Below are 19,862 nucleotides of genomic sequence, written 5' to 3'. Positions count from 1 at the left end.
TCCCCTGCTGTTCGTTATAGAGGACCAAATACTTTCCAGGACAGAACTGTCTTGTGAGCCATTGGAAGATGCTGAAGTGAAGGCTGTGTGGTGAAGAAACAATGTCAGCCATGGCTGCTGCTTCCAATCCTAGCTCAAGGATTCACTATCGACTGTAGTTTACCTTCACATGCACAAAAGAATAACTGGCTTATGGGTGTCAAGTGGCTGAGCGGTTAGGGAATCGGGCTAGCAGTCTGAAGGTTGCCAGTTTGATTCCCGGCAGTGCTAAATGACGTTGTATCCTTGGGCCTCGGGGGGAATGTCCCTGTACTTACTGTAAGTCGCTCTGGATAAGAGCGTCTGCTAAATTACTAAATGTAAATATAATGTAAATATGGGGCACAGCAAAAACATCTTATGTTTCCATTCCGACGAAAGACCAATGACAACGCATTTTCTCTTTTTGTTTTTGACACAAAATGTATTGCTGCCTCTGTATAGTGGCGTATTACTGTACACTGGGTTCGAATTATGGAGGGGCTTGGGGGGGGGGGGGGGTTTGACCCCCTTCATTAAGACTTGGACGACTCCCCCAAAAGAGGTTAAAAAAACTGGTCGGTGGGGGTCAATACATTTATATATCGTTCTTACCTGTAATCGTAAATATTACTTTACACCCTGGAGAGAAAGTTGACCCCCCCGATTATCATTGTACAATTCACACTCTGGTTAGTATGTGTGTTTTGGGGTAAATGACCAAAGGGGTTAGCATGTTTGTTTTGGATTAAATGACCAAAGCGATTAGTATGTGTGTTTTGGAAAAAATGACCAAAGGGGTTAGTGTGTTTTGGGGTAAATGACCAAAGGGGTTAGTATGTGTGTTTTGGATAAAATGACCAAAGGGGTTAGTATATGTGTTTAGGATAAAATGACCAAAGTGGTTAGCATGTGTGTTTTGGATAAAATTACCAAAGGGATTAGTATGTGTGTTTTTGGATAAAATGACCGTAGGGGTTAGCATGTGTGTTTTGGATTAAATGACCAAAGGGGTTAGTATGTGTGTTTTGGATGAAATGACCAAAGTGGTTAGTATGTGTGTTTTGGATGAAATGACCAAAGGGGTTAGCATGTGTGTTTTGGATGAAATGACCAAAGGGGTTAGCATGTGTGTTTTGGATGAAATGACCAAAGGGGTTAGCATGTGTGTTTTGGATGAAATGACCAAAGGGGTTAGCATGTGTGTTTTGGATGAAATGACCAAAGGGGTTAGCATGTGTGTTTTGGATGAAATGACCAAAGGGGTTAGCATGTGTGTTTTGGATGAAATGACCAAAGGGGTTAGCATGTGTGTTTTGGATGAAATGACCAAAGGGGTTAGCATGTGTGTTTTGGATTAAATGACCAAAGGGATTAGTATGTGTGTTTTGGAAAAAATGACCAACCACCAAAGGGGTTAGTATGTGTGTTTTGGATGAAATGACCAAAGTGGTTAGCATGTGTGTTTTGGATGAAATGACCAAAGGGGTTAGCATGTGTGTTTTGGATGAAATGACCAAAGGGGTTAGCATGTGTGTTTTGGATGAAATGACCAAAGGGGTTAGCATGTGTGTTTTGGATGAAATACAGGTCAAAACAACAGGTTTGGGGGGGGTCGATACATATCATTCTTACCTATAATCAAAAAATATTACTTTATGCCCTAGAGAAGAAGTTGCCCTCCCCCGATTATCATTGTATAATTCACACTCTGACTGTACAAATATTTGTTTCATCCTGAAATCAAAGTATGGCTGCAAAGTCACGAAATATATCTTTCTAGCAGAAATTCAGCTTCCGTCGTCATGGTCAAAATACGCTAGACATTATACCCTTCACGCATCACTTTGCAGACAGCAGGTGCATCCCAAGGGGTGACCGTCATCATTTCGGTGATCCAACAATGCAGACACCTGGCAAAACTTGTCACAGACAGCTGTTCCTCCATGTCTCAACCAACCTTGGATTTAAATTGTGAAGGCCTACTCTCACGCCTCAACAGGTAGGCCTAAACAACATATATTCCTCCCCGACCTAGGCCTACCTCCCTCCTCCCCAAAATGAGACACTTTGATTACAGCAAGTTGATATATTTTCTAAGACAAATCAATGTCAAAGCTATGGCCTAGGTGAATCCGGGTTCAAGTAGGTTAGGATTAACATTTCCAGTATAGGCTATAACACGAATCTGTTCTCTATACAAAAATATTGGTAAAATGGATGAACAACTTAACATCATATTTCCGATGCTATACCTGGGCTATACCCGGGCATGGACTTAATGGGATCTATGTTGTGTCAAAATCTACAGACTCCAAATAAAAATATTACCTGCTGCCAACTTGTCATTCCTCTTTGCTCCCACGGACGGATATGAGATTCATAAGCAGGACCAAAGGTGAGCGGACACTGACGAGACGGAGAAGGCAACCGGGTGGGAGGGGATGCCCCCGACAACTGTCAATCTAATATACGTGCTGTTGGGGGAGATCGTTCACACTTTTAAGAAGCAACCCATGCCAATCGATCGACCTGGAGGAATTTCCCGAGTGACGTGCCGTGACCGCCTTTTTAAACAATCAGGGAGATCCTGGATGTAATGTTTATTGTTAGCTACAGTAGCCTACGTTGCCTTGCTGTCGTTTGAGGAGCTTACTATGTCTTCCACAACATAAAGTGTTTACAAACGTTGACCTATTGGCCTGTTTGGAAAGGTGTATGTATTGTTTTGTGGCTATCTCGTTGTTATGATCAGTGACCTATGCACTTTGTAAAGCTCTCTCTTGGAGGTCGCTTTGGATAAAAGCGTCTGCTAAATGAATAAATGTAAATGTAAATGTATGTGCTCAATGAAGTGAATAGTGAAGAAGTATCATTATGGAGATCAGTAAGATGTACTTAATGAATGCATTTGGTAACAAAACTCGCTTCTCTATTAATATAATCTTGGACCGAATAAATTGAGACTATTTTGCATACATATTGAGACTATTTTGCATACGTAATTACGTAATTTATGCAAATGATGCCAATTATGTAGACCTAATTAGGCGAATAACGTGACTCACCGGTTTGTGGTTTTAAAATGACCCAACCTGAAAAGAGTATCATTTCCATTTTGTGTAGTTAAGACTGCATACGGTTTACCTGACCAGAAATCGTGTCTTGCGTCGTGCTTAAAGTCATTCCTGTACGTCTGACGAATAATCAGTTATTTATATCTACAAGCATTTATATTCATGTGTGAAAGATTTGATGCACGTTTCCCATATTGATGTGTCAGAAGTGTACTTTGTCTGACAAAAGTCATTGTGCTAATGACATGGCAATTGTAAAACAGGTCAGTTGGAACCATTTTTAACGCCTTTCTTTTGCAGGCAGAAATGGTGCTTGACACCTGACCCGTCGCCACTCAATCATTTGTAGAGCCGCACAGGAACCTTTAAGGGCAAGTGAACCTTTGAATGTGCGTATGTGTCTCATACTCAAACACACAATATTGTATAAGGGTGCACATGCGTACACATACACAGAGACTGGCCCTCTAACCCTCTCTGAAGAATTTAGCCAGACTACAGCTTTCCAAGCCTTCGCGCCAACCTGAAATGTGGTCTAGGTGCAGGGGTCCCCAAACTTTTTACTTTCTGCGAGGGCCAGATCATTTTTCCTTTCTTTAATGTGGGGCTGGGTCGGTCTGTAACAGAAAATGACATGGGCCGGAGTGACTACCAGTATTATTGTGGAGATTTTATTATGATTTTAAATGTATTTATTATGCTAGATTAATTTATTATTTTGTTATGCACCATACATCCATATCAACGGATATATAGCCTACTAAAAGAGCATTATTACTATCGTAATGACCTTTTTTCATATGAATTGCTATTGAAATCAAAACAATTACTTACTTATGCATATTAATCAGTGTGAACTGATTTTTTATTTATTTTATTTTATACATACCCTGCCCTAATGGAAGGGGTGACTGATGGGATTGCACCTGCATGTCAATTCTCTCTCGTTCAGGGGATGAAGGCAAAATGTGATGGGTAGGTGAGGTCAGAGACAATGAAGAAGATCAGGCAACACCATTTCAATATCAACGTTTTTAATTTCCTCCCTGAAAACAACTTACCCCGCTTCTACTGTTATTATGAGTGGCAAGGGAAGTTTAGGGGTGAGCACACTCAAACATCTTTTCAGTTAATGAATCATCTCCCTTCTATAATATCATCTGAATTCTGAAGTCTCATTGTGTTCCAACCAATTACAGGCTTCGGTCGGGTTCTTGCCACTGTAATTACCTTCTGCTTGCACTATCCCTCCAGCCTTGTGTGTCAGACTTCCTGTTTGATATCCGTGGAGGTGAAGTTCCAAGGCCCAAGCATCTCATTGGTTGATTTAGCGTTCAATGGACTGAACCTGGACGTAACCTTTCTCCATCCCCCCCACAGTGCTCAGTAATTACGGCGTGTACTTCGACTCTACTATAAAGGTATGAGTTCGGCAGCATGCAGTCTTTCCCAATTACCATGTGATCCATTGAGTCATAACAGCGTTTTTTTCCTCCACTCTGTGGATGTCAAAGTTGTTATTAGCCATTAGTGCCTCAGTGACTTCAGCTGACCTGGTAAATATAGCTGCAGACAAAGAAGCTGAAAGCAAATAAATACTTGCACGTTTGAATCTACCAGCATTACATTATCATTCCAGTTTAGTCCATGTGAGCAAAAGCATAGATGTTAATAGTCATAGGTGATTTCCTTTTGTCACCTTTATGTTAAAACCAACAAAAAGGAATAGCTTGGCAACATATTTGAACTATCACTAAAATAAATTAAGGCAACCTCAGGCTCAGTAGCAGATGATGCTGAGTTTCTCCTGGCAGTCGTGGGCCTCCCAGGGTCCCGCCGTCCCCACGGCCCCACAGCGGACAATAGGATGTTAATCATATCATGCAGTACACCTTTCTGGAAGTATCTTCTCAGCTCATTTATTTCGTTTTTACCTTTAATTTGTCAGACATACACAAATGATACGATAGAATACAATAGTACACAAAAGAACCTAAACGAAAATAGTAAATAAAACATGAGAAAGAGGTGTAGATCTAGAAGGCCAATCAATACAAGATATGATTACAAACAGAACCACTACTTTAATAGTTATTGGAACAAGGTATTGTAGGAAATTCCCAGTGTGTTGTAAAAAGTATAGTGTATTTATCTTCTGTTATGGGCTTTGATATACTTTTTATAGAGAACTGTTCCCATCTGAAAATGTCCTGAGGAAATCTTAAAATGAAGTTTATTTAAGAATCTATACAAACATTGTATATGAATTTTAATGTAGCTCTGCTTTATATTTATCAAGATCATTCAGTAGCAGATGAAGCTGAGTTTCTCCTGGCAGTCGTGGGCCTCCCAGGGTCCCGCCGTCCCCACGGCCCCACAGCGGAGGTTTCTAGCTGGGCACTGGTGCCCTCCACCAGGGGGCCAGGCCTGGTAGTCCAGAGGGTCCCCGTTCACCCACAGCCAGCGGTCCCCCAGGAAGCGCAGGCCCGTCCACACCAGCGCCGTCTGGGCCTGCTCCTGGATCTCCCTGTGGGCCAGAAGCATCTCCGTCTCTGACAGCAGGCTGGTCAGGTCAGTGTGCTGCTCCCTGCAGAACTCCAGAGCCTCTTCCCACGTCTTGGGCTCTCTCACCACAAACAGACTCAAGCAGAAGAACTTACCTAAACCATTGAAACTATTATACCATCCAGTGTCACCAGTTGAACCATAATTATGATATGCATTGTTGTCTGGTTGGCCAGACTTAAAGTTTAGGTATGTTGCATATCCGCCTCCTGACCACTTCCAGCCTGTTACATTGTTGGGTTCTCTGTAAAGACCAATCCAGTTGTTGGAATTTGGAAAGCCTCCAGCTGCTTGTTTAAGTTTCCAGTCATCCTCTGGTCCACTGACAGGAGCTAGTTCAGTATAATGTTGTCTGCAATATTGTTCAGCAGCTGTCCAGGTCTTCCACTCATCTACAAAAACATATTTACCAAACGCTCTTCCTACAGTCACGACAAGAAGTACCTGGATAAACATCTTTTCCATGGCGATGCCAAGTTCATATGTGAATAGTTGGAAGTATTTCGAACCTCTACCCTCGAAGCGGATGGGTTCAGATCAAATCATTGTTGAGATTTAAAGTGTTGTTGCTTGTGTTGCTGCTCTGAGTGACGATTGGTCTGATGTACCTGACTAGTATCGAGTCCCAGGAACCAATAGCATCGTCTCTTCAGCTCACTTCGTTATAAATAAGTAAAAACGGACTTTGCATACTGTACAAGCGACATCCAAATAATCTAACAAAAAAACCCTTATCTCTCAAACAAATGTTCTGACCTTCATTTCTTTAGGGAGATTCCTAGAGAGACCAGCATCTGGTTACCATTGGAGCCTTGTTTACATGATCAGCAGAGCTGAGGGGACGGGTGACAAATTAAAGGAACAACAACAAGTGTCTCAGTGAGAGGTTTAGGTTAGTGTCACAGTGAGGGTGTGTCACTCCACTCTGTGTCCTACATTCTTCACTTCCTGCCCTTTATTTACCGATGTCTTTCCCATAGATCTAAATGAAGCAGTGTCACTTTATTGAAACACCAGCCAGTCGAGCCGTCTTTGGGACTGAAGCTCCTGCCATCTGTGCTCCATCAGTGAACCCTCTTTTTCCAAAGTCCCTTATATCTTCTCCTCCGACCATCTTGATCCAAAGCGAAGTCAACGGGCCCCACTCAGCATTTAGACACATACTCAAGAACACAATAGGATGTTAATCATATCATGCAGTACACCTTTCTGGAAGTATCTTCTCAGCTCATTTATTTCGTTTTTACCTTTAATTTGTCAGACATACACAAATGATACGATAGAATACAATAGTACACAAAAGAACCTAAACGAAAATAGTAAATAAAACGTGAGAAAGAGGTGTAGATCTAGAAGGCCAATCAATACAAGATATGATTACAAACAGAACCACTACTTTAATAGTTATTGGAACAAGGTATTGTAGGAAATTCCCAGTGTGTTGTAAAAAGTATAGTGTATTTATCTTCTGTTATGGGCTTTGATATACTTTTTATAGAGAACTGTTCCCATCTGAAAATGTCCTGAGGAAATCTTAAAATGAAGTTTATTTAAGAATCTATACAAACATTGTATATGAATTTTAATGTAGCTCTGCTTATATATTTATCAAGATCATTCAGTAGCAGATGAAGCTGAGTTTCTCCTGGCAGTCGTGGGCCTCCCAGGGTCCCGCCGTCCCCACGGCCCCACAGCGGAGGTTTCTAGCTGGGCACTGGTGCCCTCCACCAGGGGGCCAGGCCTGGTAGTCCAGAGGGTCCCCGTTCACCCACAGCCAGCGGTCCCCCAGGAAGCGCAGGCCCGTCCACACCAGCGCCGTCTGGGCCTGCTCCTGGATCTCCCTGTGGGCCAGAAGCATCTCCGTCGCTGACAGCAGGCTGGTCAGGTCAGTGTGCTGCTCCCTGCAGAACTCCAGAGCCTCTTCCCACGTCTTGGGCTCTCTCACCACAAACAGACTCAAGCAGAAGAAAGTAGTAAAATAAGTGTCAACAGTATCATACCATCCAAGCCAACTCGCGCAGACAAAAAATTCGTTCATTAAATTGTTTGGTTCGCCAGAGTGAAAGTTTAGGTATGTTGCATATCCGCCTCCTGACCACTTCCAGCCTGTTATATTGTTGGGTTCTCTGTAAAGACCAATCCAGATGCACGTATCGGCTGCCTGTCTGAGTTTCAAGTGATCCTCTGGTCCACTGATAGGAGCTAGTTCAGTATAATGTTGTCTGCAATGTTGTCGAGCATCTGTCCATGTCTTCAACTCATCTACAAAAACATATTTACCAAACACTCTTGATACAGTCACAACAAGGAGAACCTGAATGAAGAACTTCTCCATGGTGATGCTGTGTTCAGATGTAAAGGGTTTTAAGTTTGTCCACATACTACCCTTGAAACTGATGGGGTTTAAATAAAAAAAATAGTTGAGTTGTAAATAGGTGTGAAGCATGTACCAGACTAATATAGAGTCCTAGGAACCTATAGCCACATCTCATACTCTCCTTTTTTTTTCTTCACGTTTGTCTTTGCATAGCTGGGTGTGTCATACATACCTATGTGGCCTCACAAGCAAATCACCTCTTCCTAAACCTCCTTAACACCAAGGGTAATGACAAAGAAAACAACCATTATTGTCTGGTCTTGGTTTCGTAATACTCAAATCATTGTCAATCGATCAATTGTTTCTTTGATGGATTTGAAGACCCTTTGAAGACCATCAACTAGTCAATTAAGCCCATGTATGTGTATTTGTGATACTATGCTGTCTATGTCATTTGCAAGGGTTTCCCTTGCGTGAATGCTCAGGTTGTTTGAAATGGAAGAAGTGACGTCATTAATGCCTAGGCCCTGGCTCAACAAAACTGATTGTTTTTAAAGAGACCAAACAAATGACTACATTATTCCACCCATATGTGGTCTCACTGACTTCCAGATCATTTGCCTGAGTAAGACACCAAAATTCTTGAAATTGTAATCATCAGGCGATACCCCGATTTGTCTATGGTTCCAAAATGTCAGCCTTAATCTTTTTTCGTCCCCAAATGGGGTTAGTTGTCAGTGTCAGAGTGTCAGAGTCTAGACTTCTCAGTGTAATAGTGTCCATGACGATGTGAGGTAATCAGGTAAATATGCAGAGGGTTTCAATGTTCTCCAATGCATCTGGACACACAAGTGTTGACCAGAAATGTGTCCTTATTGAGGTCATTGCTTCAATGTGCACCTATACCCTACCAACCTCTACCTGTCAATGTAGGCAGCTGACACGCAGCACAGTTTATTACCTATATAAAAGGCCAATTAATTGAGAGGCCTTATCTTCTAAAATACCAGCATGGAAAGGTGATTTGTAAACGTCTCCTACTACACCCATGTAAATACCCAGCAGGTAATTTACAAACACAAATGACACCTGCCGTCCAGGCAAATGGTTGGGTGCAACCAAATCACATGCAAGTTTTCTTAACACAATACAATACGTTTTGTGGCCAACCTCATTATTACCATCACAAACTGCAACTTATCTGTACAATAGAGCTGCTGCGTACATTTATGTGAAAAATTAACAAAGTGACCTGACAGTGGCTATAGTGACACCTTCCATTCCACTTTTCAATGGGAAAACTGCAAAAAGCAGATCGCTGTCCACTTGTGAAGGGCATCAAACGCCAAACGAAAACACCCAGACAATGGACGACACCGAGGTCAACATCGAAGCCAATCAGGTGACGGCGTTCCACAGAAGGACAATCGACTGGATGTCGCCCAAGCTGTCAGCTAGCCAAACATCTCTCAAGGGCCCACAAAGGGTGCTGATGGGGTAAAGCTAAACACTAGTCTCAGGTCATTTCCTCCCCTGATTATGCTTCATCTGGAGGACTGACTTCCCTTTGTCATTAATGAACGTTTACCAGAGACGGCCATTTCAAATTCATGGTAGGGGAGCTCTCTCCCCGTGAAAGAGCATAATCACATTTCAGAGCGCCCGAGCCGTCGACGCTCGCAATCAAGTGTGATGAGAGCTGATGGATTCACTTTAGCGAGGCTAATCAGTTGTCAGGTACTCTCCATTTTATTCGCCGTTCACACACACACACACACATACGTGCAAACGCACACGCGGAAACGCGCACACACATTGTCGACAGATTAAGTAGATGGGTGTGATGGCGTGTAGACCACACACACATACATAAACACCTTCTGCTCTAACAGTAGGAGGCTGATTATATTAGGGTGACAGGCCTTCTTTTCATCCTCCAGTTCCATAAACATTGTTTTTCCTGGCTGAGACATGTTTGTTTAAAAAACAGAAATTTGCTACCCGTCGCACAGTCATATATATTTCTATATATATTTGAAAGAAATAACCTCTTAGTGCCAATCAAAATTTTTCTCCATTCATACAACAACTAAATTACATTACTGTAAGAAGACAGCACAGTTGTCATTGCTTATGTACTTGGCTCAGGATAAAGTAGTGTAGAAGTGGATTTACTAGTGTGTTATAGGTGTCCGGTCTGAAAGATTGACGCCCAGGGGTTACGTCAACAAAGGGATTCATAATAATATCTCCCTCGTCAATCTCTCAAAGCGGTGAAGGATCGACACGTCAAGAATGTGTCAATGCAATAGCAAACAAAACAAAAAACCTAGTGAATAACATGGTGAGGGAATGATCACATATGCAAGCAACTACAATGACTATCATGGATGTTGAAAGGGAAGCAGTTACTGCAACAAAACAAAAAACAAGTACAGGTACACAGCGAATGTGTGAATGTTCACATTTACATTGTGGTTCAGATATAACCATGCAAAGAATGTTTTCTTAAACACAAAAATGTAGTAAGCTAGAGGGAATAAGTAAGCACATAAGTAACTGCTAGCATTGTATTGTTGTCCTCAAAGTATGAACATTGATGTGGGAGTTTGTCTTTTAGGTCGAAGGTCACGCAAGGTTCAACAGTTTGACCTTAGAGGGTCTGCAGGCAAACATCCCCTTCTAATATTCGCTCTGGGTAGTCACGCAAACAACACACACCTCAAAACAGTTTAGTTATGCTAAACCAGGTCATATTACTTCCTTGTAAATTACAATTGGAGAAAAAAAAACTTCACTTCTCTTGCAAAAGTTATCTTTTGCAGTCAGAGAAAGACCTTAAAAGGTTGAGGTGATAATCAGTGGAAAAACACTGCGATGATTTTTGTCCGCCTCCTACCTTTTTGTCTCTGCAGGTGGAGCAGTGGTGCTAATCAGCAGAGGGTGTGTGTGAGCATGTGTAAGTGTGTGTGTGTGTGTGAGTGTGTGTTTAAGAGAGAGAGAGAGAGAGCGTATGAGAGAGCGTGCGTGTTTATTAAGGTTAAGCAGTATCAGAGAGGCTCAGGGAGAGACGACTCTTATCTCTAGTCTGAATAATGCAGGAGACCCTGGGGTCCAGAGACCCCCCCCTCCCCCCGCCCCACCCCCCCCGCCCTTCCCCACCTACCCTTCCTGCTAGCTCTGTGGACACACAAACACACACACAAGCACAAACAAAGACACAAACAAAGACACACTCATTGCATCGCTCTGATACTGGTTAACCTTCAGCTATAAAGGCCAGCACACTGCATATATAGAGTAAACCTTGGAGGCTTGATCCCATAGCCCTCCTTATCTCACACAATAGAAGGGCACAGAGACTGTGAGGCATGTCAATTAGAATTGGCGCAGAGTGAATGTAGGAGCTTAAATCCAATCCAAAAGTTACTATTTCAGGTTACACCATATTAAAGACCTAAACATGTGTGTTTTGGATGAAATGACCAAAGGGGTTAGCATGTGTGTTTTGGATGAAATGACCAAAGGGGTTAGCATGTGTGTTTTGGATGAAATGACCAAAGGGGTTAGCATGTGTGTTTTGGATGAAATGACATATCCCGATAAATTTGATCTAATGCAACAATCACCAGGATAGAAAACAATTACCAGATCTAGCTCTAACATTGAGTAAATGGGGAACCAATTCCTCAAAATGGCTGCTAATTGTTTTCCATCCTGGTGATTGTTGGTCATGTGATCTGATTGCTAATCAATACAAACGATTGCCAGGTGTGTTTTGCTCATGAGTGGGTGATTATGACCAAGTGTGACTGTCCACATCCATTATTTGGGGTGGAAGGTTTAGCTCAGTGGTTAAAGTGGCTGACTGCAAATCAAGAGGTTGGAGGTTCATATCCCCCAAGGTGCTTTTGGATGAAAGCTGAAAGTGGGCTTTTCTCAAAGATATATTTGAATTCTGAAGGTAGTTGAAGCAGGGTTCTGGTAGCCCAGCGGATAAGAATGAGCACCATGCAGGCTGCTCTCAGGTCCAACACACAAGGGTGGAGCCCAGCAGGGGCACCAACATGCATGGTCCCCATCTCCCATCATGCTTGGTATTGCCAGGGGCACCAACATGCATGGTCCTCACTTCCTGTCATGCTTGGCCAGAACAGGAAGATGCTAAAAAAATATATTTTAAGTTAAGTATGCTTTTTAAACAGACATTTAAAGTATCAGCTTCTACTTTGAACCCAATACCTTTTGACATAGCATCAGTTTACATGTTACACATGCTTAACCACCAGGGCTCCATGACAACATGAACATACATCCTTAAGGTAAAGTGTTCTGTTTAGTAAAGATACACTTGACTACATTAGTGAAGACAGACCTGGGATTTGAACCCAAGACCTTTTAACCTAGCATCAGTTTACATGTTACACATGCTTACCCACTGAGCTACCAGGGATTCATGAAAACATGAACATTTTGAAAATACATCCTTAAGGTAAAGTGTTCTGTTTTGTAAAGATACACTTGACTACATTAGTGAAGCCAGACCTGGGATTTGACCACAAGACCTTCAGGCTTAGCCTCAGTATACACGTTACACATGCTTAACCACTGAGCTACCAGGGCTCCATGACAATATGAACATACATCCTTAAGGTAAAGGTTCTGTTTTGAAAGATACACTTGACTACATTAGTGAAGCCAGACCTGGGATTTGACCACAAGACCTTCAGGCTTAGCCTCAGTTTACATGTTACACATGGTTAACCCCTGAGCTACCAGGGCTCCATACGAGAATAAGGACTTTTGGTTGCTTTGGCCCAAACCTCTCTTAGGTCAAAGAGAGGTTGGTTTACATGCTGAAATGATTACTTTATGAAAATCACTACTTTACTAAATTACTTCTATGCTTAAATGACTACATCTTGGTTGGAGCTCTGCCATTGGCCCATTCCCATGTCATACCAGACAGTCCCCGGTTAAAATATGTTTGCAGAGACCTCAGTATCACTATAGTTTCCCTTAGCTTTGTATAACTTCATTTTACCAAATGTTTTGTCATACACAAGTTCCAGCATGAAAAGTCCACAGTCTAAATGCATATATAAGTAATCCATCTATTATTGTTGCACTGTCGAGTGATAACGAACTGTCATTCTGGCTAGTGACGATAGACAAAATACTGTGAAACAACTGTGTACTTCTGATCCTGGATCCTCTACTGTACTTTCTACATGCACTATTTGTACGTCGCTTTGGATAAACATGTCTGCTAGATGAATAAAATGTAAATATATACACACAGACGTCATGTACACACACAGAGCGTCACACACACGCACACACACACACACACACACACACACAGTCGGGCAGCGGGCCAGGTCTTTTTAAGCAGTGCTGATGAGAATCATTAAGCTCGATCAAAGGAGGTGATTACAGCTTTTGTCTGAGAGAGAGACAGAGAGAGAGAGAGAGAGAGAGAGAGAGAGACCGAGAGAGAGAAAGAGAGAGAGAGAGAGAGAGAGAGAGAGACCGAGAGAGAGAGAGAGAGAGAGAGAGAGAGAGAGAGAGAGACGACAGATGGAGAAAATGAGAAATACAGAGAGAGGAGAGGGATTTAATCGGTCATTAATATAGTTAGGTGTGCCAACGCAAACAAATACATTAAAAGCGTGAAGGAGGAGGCCCGTAAAAAGAAAACATGACTACACCACACGCAGATTACGCATGTAGCGTGTACGTTGACACGCTAGGAGCATGTTCACCAGGATCCAGCTGTGCGACACCATTTACTGTAATCCATCAATACCAATTAGTCATTTCCGTTGTCAGCAGAATAAAACAGGACATTCCAGTCTTCATCGATTCAGGTTCCTCGCACAACTACCCTCTTTCCCCCATCCCTCAATGACCAAGCATCCCTTCAGCCGAGCGGATGAATTCAGCGTCAGCAAAGCCCCAGACACAAGCTCTGTGCACATTCACTGCGCAAATACAAATGAATCCATTCGTTTGATCCAGCATGGCCGTGATCCATTCATGGCCACTGTTAGCCAGTGATTACAGCTAAATTCAGGTGAAACAACGTACAGCGTTCCGAGCACTCCACCTCCCTCATAAGTCCCTCATTCATCCCCCAGTAATACACGCCATTGGACATGCTTCATTAGTGGACGTGGGAAACGGCCGAGGCGGGTCGACACATACAGGTGTATTAAACGGACGACGCCACGCGTTCCAGTCGGCTCGTGCCTCATCATTATCATGTCGAGAGGATTGTGGGTAATTACCGTTGAAAAATATTCATTTGCAAGGTCACGGGGTGGTCTTTACGAGGAGGGAGAACAGCGGATTGAGCTGGTTAAGATGTACAGAGTGTTCGACACTTGGCTAATCTTTCTCGTGTGCGCGCGTGGATGGGGGGGGGGGATATAGGCCTTTGTCAGTATACAGTTTACGGGAGGAAATGAGTACATGAGGACAATGTGGTGACCGTGTGTATGTCTTTGAGAGGTAGGTGACTGATGCGACGAGCTCCTCCTCCTGCTCTGCTCTTCCCCGTTCCTCCTGTTGCAGGACCGGGGGCAGAGGTGAGCGGGTCTTCCCTCTGATGGACGCACTGGGCCTGGTGGGTCTCCTCCCACTTGTTTGTGTGGCGTTTGTGTGGTCCAGATCACTGGGCCACACACATCCAGGGAGAGCCATCTCCACGGCACGTTGTGTTGAGCTGAGTTTTTGTTTCCTACACTGTTCAACACGGCCAGACAGCAGCACTACCCGCTCACCCACACACCTGCATCACCTACTTTCCTAAATTATAACATTGTTAAATTGTGCTGTATCATTAAAAAGTGAAATAATATATAATACTCTGCAGGTGGGGACCATTGGCACCAATAAAACATGAATATTGTGTCCATTTAAGGGCACAAAGGGTATTCTGAATGGGTGTTACGATTCTGGGGGGGGGGGGTGCGGGGGGGGTTTGGAAAATGTTCTCCCCTGTAAGGGGTCCTTGACCCCAAAAAGTTTGTGAGAACCCCTGATTTATAAAACATTTATTTCGTTCATCCATTCAACTCCAGCGTAATGCTGCCCGATCTTTGTCGCAACTTTCGACCTCAGGCTGGTGACACGATGCTCGAGTTAAGGTTCGGTACAGAGGATAGAGCGACACGTGTACACAGAAAGAAAAAGAAAGTGAGCGAGAGAAGGCGAGAGAGGCGGGGGAGAGGCGGGGGAGAGAGAGTCGATGAGGTGATTCTGTGTACTTGGTTGGTTCATGCATGCCCCGTAAAAAAGAAAACAGTGAATAATTATAAGTAGAACACAAAACACACACGCAACCCCTCTCCCTTTTATCTTCTCATAACGATTCTCTCCTCCCACGTCTCAAACATCCACCCACACCGAGCGCGCTCGATGCCGTTCCCATCACTTTTTGGGAGATAACGTTGACTCATCGTATCTTCCAAGGTTTCACTGAACAGAGCAACAAAACACAAAGAGCCTCCCGCGGGGAGAAACATGATCTTTCCATTAGCTGGAGGCTGTGAAAAACAGGGACCAGGAATAGACCGGACGTGTCGCAGCACACATCGTGTCCCTGTCTGGCCTTCGAGGGATGAGGATGACTGCGCACCTTTCCTGAACAAAGATGTGAGCACGAACGCCTCGCTCCCTCGGTGGATGACCCGGGAAGTGAAACGGAGACTGCTGCGTGCGTGCGTGTGTGTGTGTGTGTCATGTTTGAGTGACAGTGCCTTCTTTTGTACTGCAAGACATGTGCTTCTTTAGTGGACTGAATGATAAAACCCAGAGGAGCGGTTGGGTCCCTCAGGGCCAAGTCATTATTTTCTGGCAGAGCATGAGCTCCGTGCTCCCTTTTGGTATACAAGTACCACACAAACACACCCCTTTAGCACCTCACACACACATACACACACACACACACACACACACACACACTGACCATGAATTATTCATCTGAGATCTTTTCTTTAGCCCCGCCCACCTCTACACACGTTCTGCTCAGCGGACAGGACACACACACACATCCACACAAACACACGTAACGCATCTTCTCGCCTCGCTCTCCTCCTCTCTCCGTTTCTCCTTCTCTCCCTCTCACCGTTCCTGCCTGACAGGGCAGGGGGCTGGAGTGCGTGAGCGGACCACATGATGGAGAGGGCCCCCGTGCCGAAAGGGAGGCAGATCGGGAGGAGGGGGGAGGCGGAGGGGGGGTGGCGTGGGGGTGAGAGGAGGATGACGGAGGAAGTTACCGGCTTCATCCCGTCCGCTCTGGCTCTGGTTCCGACCTCGCCCAGAGAGCGCGGGGAACGCCCGCCCCGGACCTGACCAACGATGGGGTGGGGAATGCATGAGGGGAGGGGGCTGGGCGGAGGGGGCTGGAGGGAGGGGGCTGGAGGGAGGGGGCTGGAGGGAGGGGCCGACTGCCGTGGGGAAATAAGACAAAGGTCTAACGAACGAGACAAGAGAAAGAGCATGTGTGCGAGTACAATAAAAATCGGGTGAAAGAGAGAGGGGGAGAAATAAGAAAGTGCGAGTGATATGAGCGTGAGAAAGAGAGGGATAGAGAGAGGGCTGTTCAATCGATGAGAGATTGTGGGTGAGCGAGAAAAGAAGAATGAGAGGAAGAGAGGAATGAAGAGGAAAAGGAGGGGTAAAGAAGAGAGACTGAGAGAGAGAGAGAAAAGGAAGGAGAGAGAAAGAGGGAAATAGTGGCTATCTAATCAGAGGGGTCTTACACAGGGAGGCTGATCTTGCCAGGTCTCGCATTGGGATTAAACAAACAGCCAATCGGAGGCAATCCTCTGCCTGGCAAACCACCGCCGGCAAACCACTCTCCTTTTAGACACTGCCAATCTACTGGAGCCCTGCGGGAGCCCAGCTGCCTCTCTCCATCTCTCTCTCTCTCTCTCTCTCTTCCACTCTCCATCTCTCTCACTGCATCTCTCCATCTCTCTCTCTCTCTGCCTCTCTCCATCTCTCTCTGCCTCTCTCCATCTCTCTCCGCCTCTCTCCATCTCTCTCCCGCCCTCTCTCCATCTCTCTCTGCCTCTCTCCATCTCTCTCTGCCTACTCTCCGTCTCTCTCCATCTCTCACCATCTCTCTCTGTCTCTCTCCATCTCTCTCCATCTCTCTCCATCTCTCTCTGCTCCTCTCTCCAATCTCTCTCCATCTCACTCTGCCTCTCTCCATCTCTCTCCATCTCTCTCCATCTCTCTCCATCTCTCTCCATCTCTCTCTGCCTCTCTCCATCTCTCTCTGCCTCTCTCCCATCTCTCTCTGCCTCTCTCCGTCTCTCTCCATCTCTCTCTGTCTCTCTCCGTCTCTCTCCATCTCTCTCCATCTCTCTCTGCCTCTCTCCCATCTCTCTCCATCTCTCTCTGTCTCTCTCTCACTCTCCCTTTTTGTCTCCCTGTCCTATTCCCTCTCTCTTTCTTCCCCCTCCCTCCCTCCCTCCCTCCCTCCCACCCTCCCTCCCTCCCTCCCTCCCTCCCTCCCTCCCTCCCTCCCTCCTCCCTCCCTCCCTCCCTCCCTCCCTCCCTCCCTCCCTCCCTCCCTCCCTCCCTCCCATCCCTCACCTCCCACCCCCCCCTCCCTCCCTCCCTCCTCCCTCCCTCCCTCCCTCCCCTCCCTCCCTCCCTCCCCTCCCTCCCTCCCTACCTCCCTCCCTCACCTCCCTCCCTCCCTCCCTCCTCCCTCTCACCTCTCTCTCTCAACTAGCGAGTCAACACTGCTAACTTTTAAAGGCTGGCTAAAACAGACCTCGCAGTTAAGTGGTGCCGTGTGTGTGTGTGAGCGTGCAGATTGCAACATGCAAATGAGGATGAATGATAACTCCATTCCACTGCAGCTGTTCCCCACACACAGACACACAACTACACTCACACAAACACACACACCTGCAAACACAAACACACACCATTCCCACTACCTCAGCAGCTGATGCAGGTATAATCTCTCCAGCCAGCCGGCACATAAACAGATACGGCTCAGAAAAGAGAGAAAACTTTCAGTCCCTCTTCCAACTACTTTCACTGTCTGTTGAGGAGGTGCTTATCGCCATTTACAAGTAATGGCTCACTGCAAAATAATCAAGTTGGCCCTTTTTACGAACGACAAATCCTCATTAAGCTATCTCCAGTTACGACATGACCCCTGTGAAGCCTCGTGGCAGTATTGAAAAGAGTGGCAAGCAAGTAGTAACATGCTCTCACTATGACAGTTGGATGTTCATAGGCTTTGGGGGGGGGGGGGGGAGGAAGACCACACAAGCTGAACAACATGTCCTTGTCCCATGTACCCCCCCCCCACACAGTTACCACCCCCCCCCCACAGTCCCCCCCCCCCCCCCCCCCCACCCCTTGCTCTATCTGCTCCTCGGGATAACCACAGTGGTATCGCCTCCACCAGTGTGCCTCCCGGTTAATTAACCAGCGTTCCAGAGACGCTCCTTTTAACTGGTGAAGAGAGATGAGGGATGAGGGAGTCCGCTGGGCCACACAGCGGTGGAAGACAGAGACCCAGCTCACAGGGCCCGATTGCTGGCAGGGTAGTTAAAGTGAATTGTGGTGGAAAGGCCTCGTTGTAGGTGAGTGTTACAGTGCGAAAAGGTCACACTGAACCCTCCCATAGAAACAGAGGGGCCTGCTCCAGCAAAGGGATAAACAATCCTTTAATGGCTTTGTCCTCTGAGGAGGTGACTACGGTCAAAGTGTGTGTGTGTGTGTGAGTGTGTGTGTGAGTGGGAGAGCGCGAGAGAGAGAGCGAGAGAGTGTACTGCCGGGAACATGTGACACACACAAGCACACGCACACACACACCTGCATACACACACACCACAGACCTGTGGTTCCGCATGGGCTGCTCTGTACGTCATTGCGGCGTCTCTATTTGCATGCCGCTCTGTGTTGTCACTTGTGATGGATCTGCACATGGACAGAGAGATTCTCTCTCTCACACACACACACACACACACACACACACACACACACACACACACGCGCAAAAACCCACTGACACACTAGTCCTCCCTTCTGTTCAACTTAGACTTTTCTACACTTCTGCCTAATTAACAGTCTTCGAATGTTATTTTAATCAGACATGGGTAATGTTATCACACTGACTGCGTGATGTAGGCTTATTTTATTTATGTATGAAGAGAGAGCGAGAGACTAAGTATTTACACATGAATGATAATCTATTACATTCTTTTAGGAGCTTGTCTACGCGCACAATATAATAATACCTTTAGAAAGTAAAGAAAAGGAGCAAAGCTAAAATGTGAACGAAAATATTTAAGACAACATTCGTGTCAAATACTCTGGCACTGTACTTACAGTATATACATGCAGTACCTACACACTATTTTATACATGCGTACGCACACACGTCCTGCACAGGTGGGAGTGGTGGTGTGGGGGGAGGGGGGGATGGAGGAGGAGGGAGGAGAGGGGGGGGTCACTCCCCATCTCCCTGCCCCCCCCCCCCCCCCCCCCCTTAACACCACCTTCCCCCACACCCACCACCTGAAACAAACTTGTGCGAGGTGTGCGCTTTCCACGGCGTAGCGCTCCGGGTCTGACTCTCCTCGTCTGGATGGATGACGCAGAGGGGCGATTTGCATTTTAATAATCCCAGGATGCACTGGATGAGCACGCTTTGGGCGGAAATCGCTAAAAGTCTCCCCGTCTTCTAGACATGCTAACTGTGTGAGGGGTTACACTGCAGAGTTGGACTTGCAGGAGACGAGTACGTGTTTATTGATCGCAGAGCCCAATAGTTATACAGTCAAACGAAAGAGCATTAGACTTGCAATTAAACTTAAAGTTGAATGAGACTGAATCAAGCATTGCAT

At 45.3% G+C, this 19,862-nt stretch overlaps 2 protein-coding genes across 2 annotated transcripts in view; both read right to left on the bottom strand.

Moving 5' to 3' along the window:
* Nucleotides 1–5,399: 5,399 nt before the first annotated feature.
* On the bottom strand, nucleotides 5,400–6,125 carry LOC136965657 (snaclec agkisacutacin subunit B-like). The gene is made up of 2 exons (XM_067259843.1): nucleotides 6,105–6,125; nucleotides 5,400–5,717 (listed from the first exon to the last, which is right to left on the bottom strand). The coding sequence occupies exons 1-2, from the start codon at nucleotides 6,123–6,125 to the stop codon at nucleotides 5,400–5,402; spliced, it is 339 nt and encodes a 112-aa protein (XP_067115944.1).
* Nucleotides 6,126–7,278: 1,153 nt separating this feature from the next.
* Nucleotides 7,279–19,862, bottom strand: part of LOC136965656 (alpha-1,6-mannosylglycoprotein 6-beta-N-acetylglucosaminyltransferase B-like) — a 78,868-nt gene continuing 66,284 nt past the window's right edge. Inside the window, exons 15-16 of the mRNA XM_067259842.1 lie at nucleotides 16,109–16,331; nucleotides 7,279–7,598 (exon numbers count right to left, since the gene is read on the bottom strand). Of these exons, the coding sequence (XP_067115943.1) occupies nucleotides 7,279–7,598; nucleotides 16,109–16,331 (543 nt within the window). The remainder of the gene's footprint in view (nucleotides 7,599–16,108; nucleotides 16,332–19,862) is intronic.

The sequence above is a fragment of the Osmerus mordax genome, chromosome 21 (genome assembly GCF_038355195.1).
Source record: "Osmerus mordax isolate fOsmMor3 chromosome 21, fOsmMor3.pri, whole genome shotgun sequence".
NCBI lineage: Eukaryota > Metazoa > Chordata > Actinopteri > Osmeriformes > Osmeridae > Osmerus > Osmerus mordax.
The sequence above is the reverse complement of the archived record's forward strand: the minus strand, read 5'-3'. Positions and strand labels throughout refer to the sequence as shown.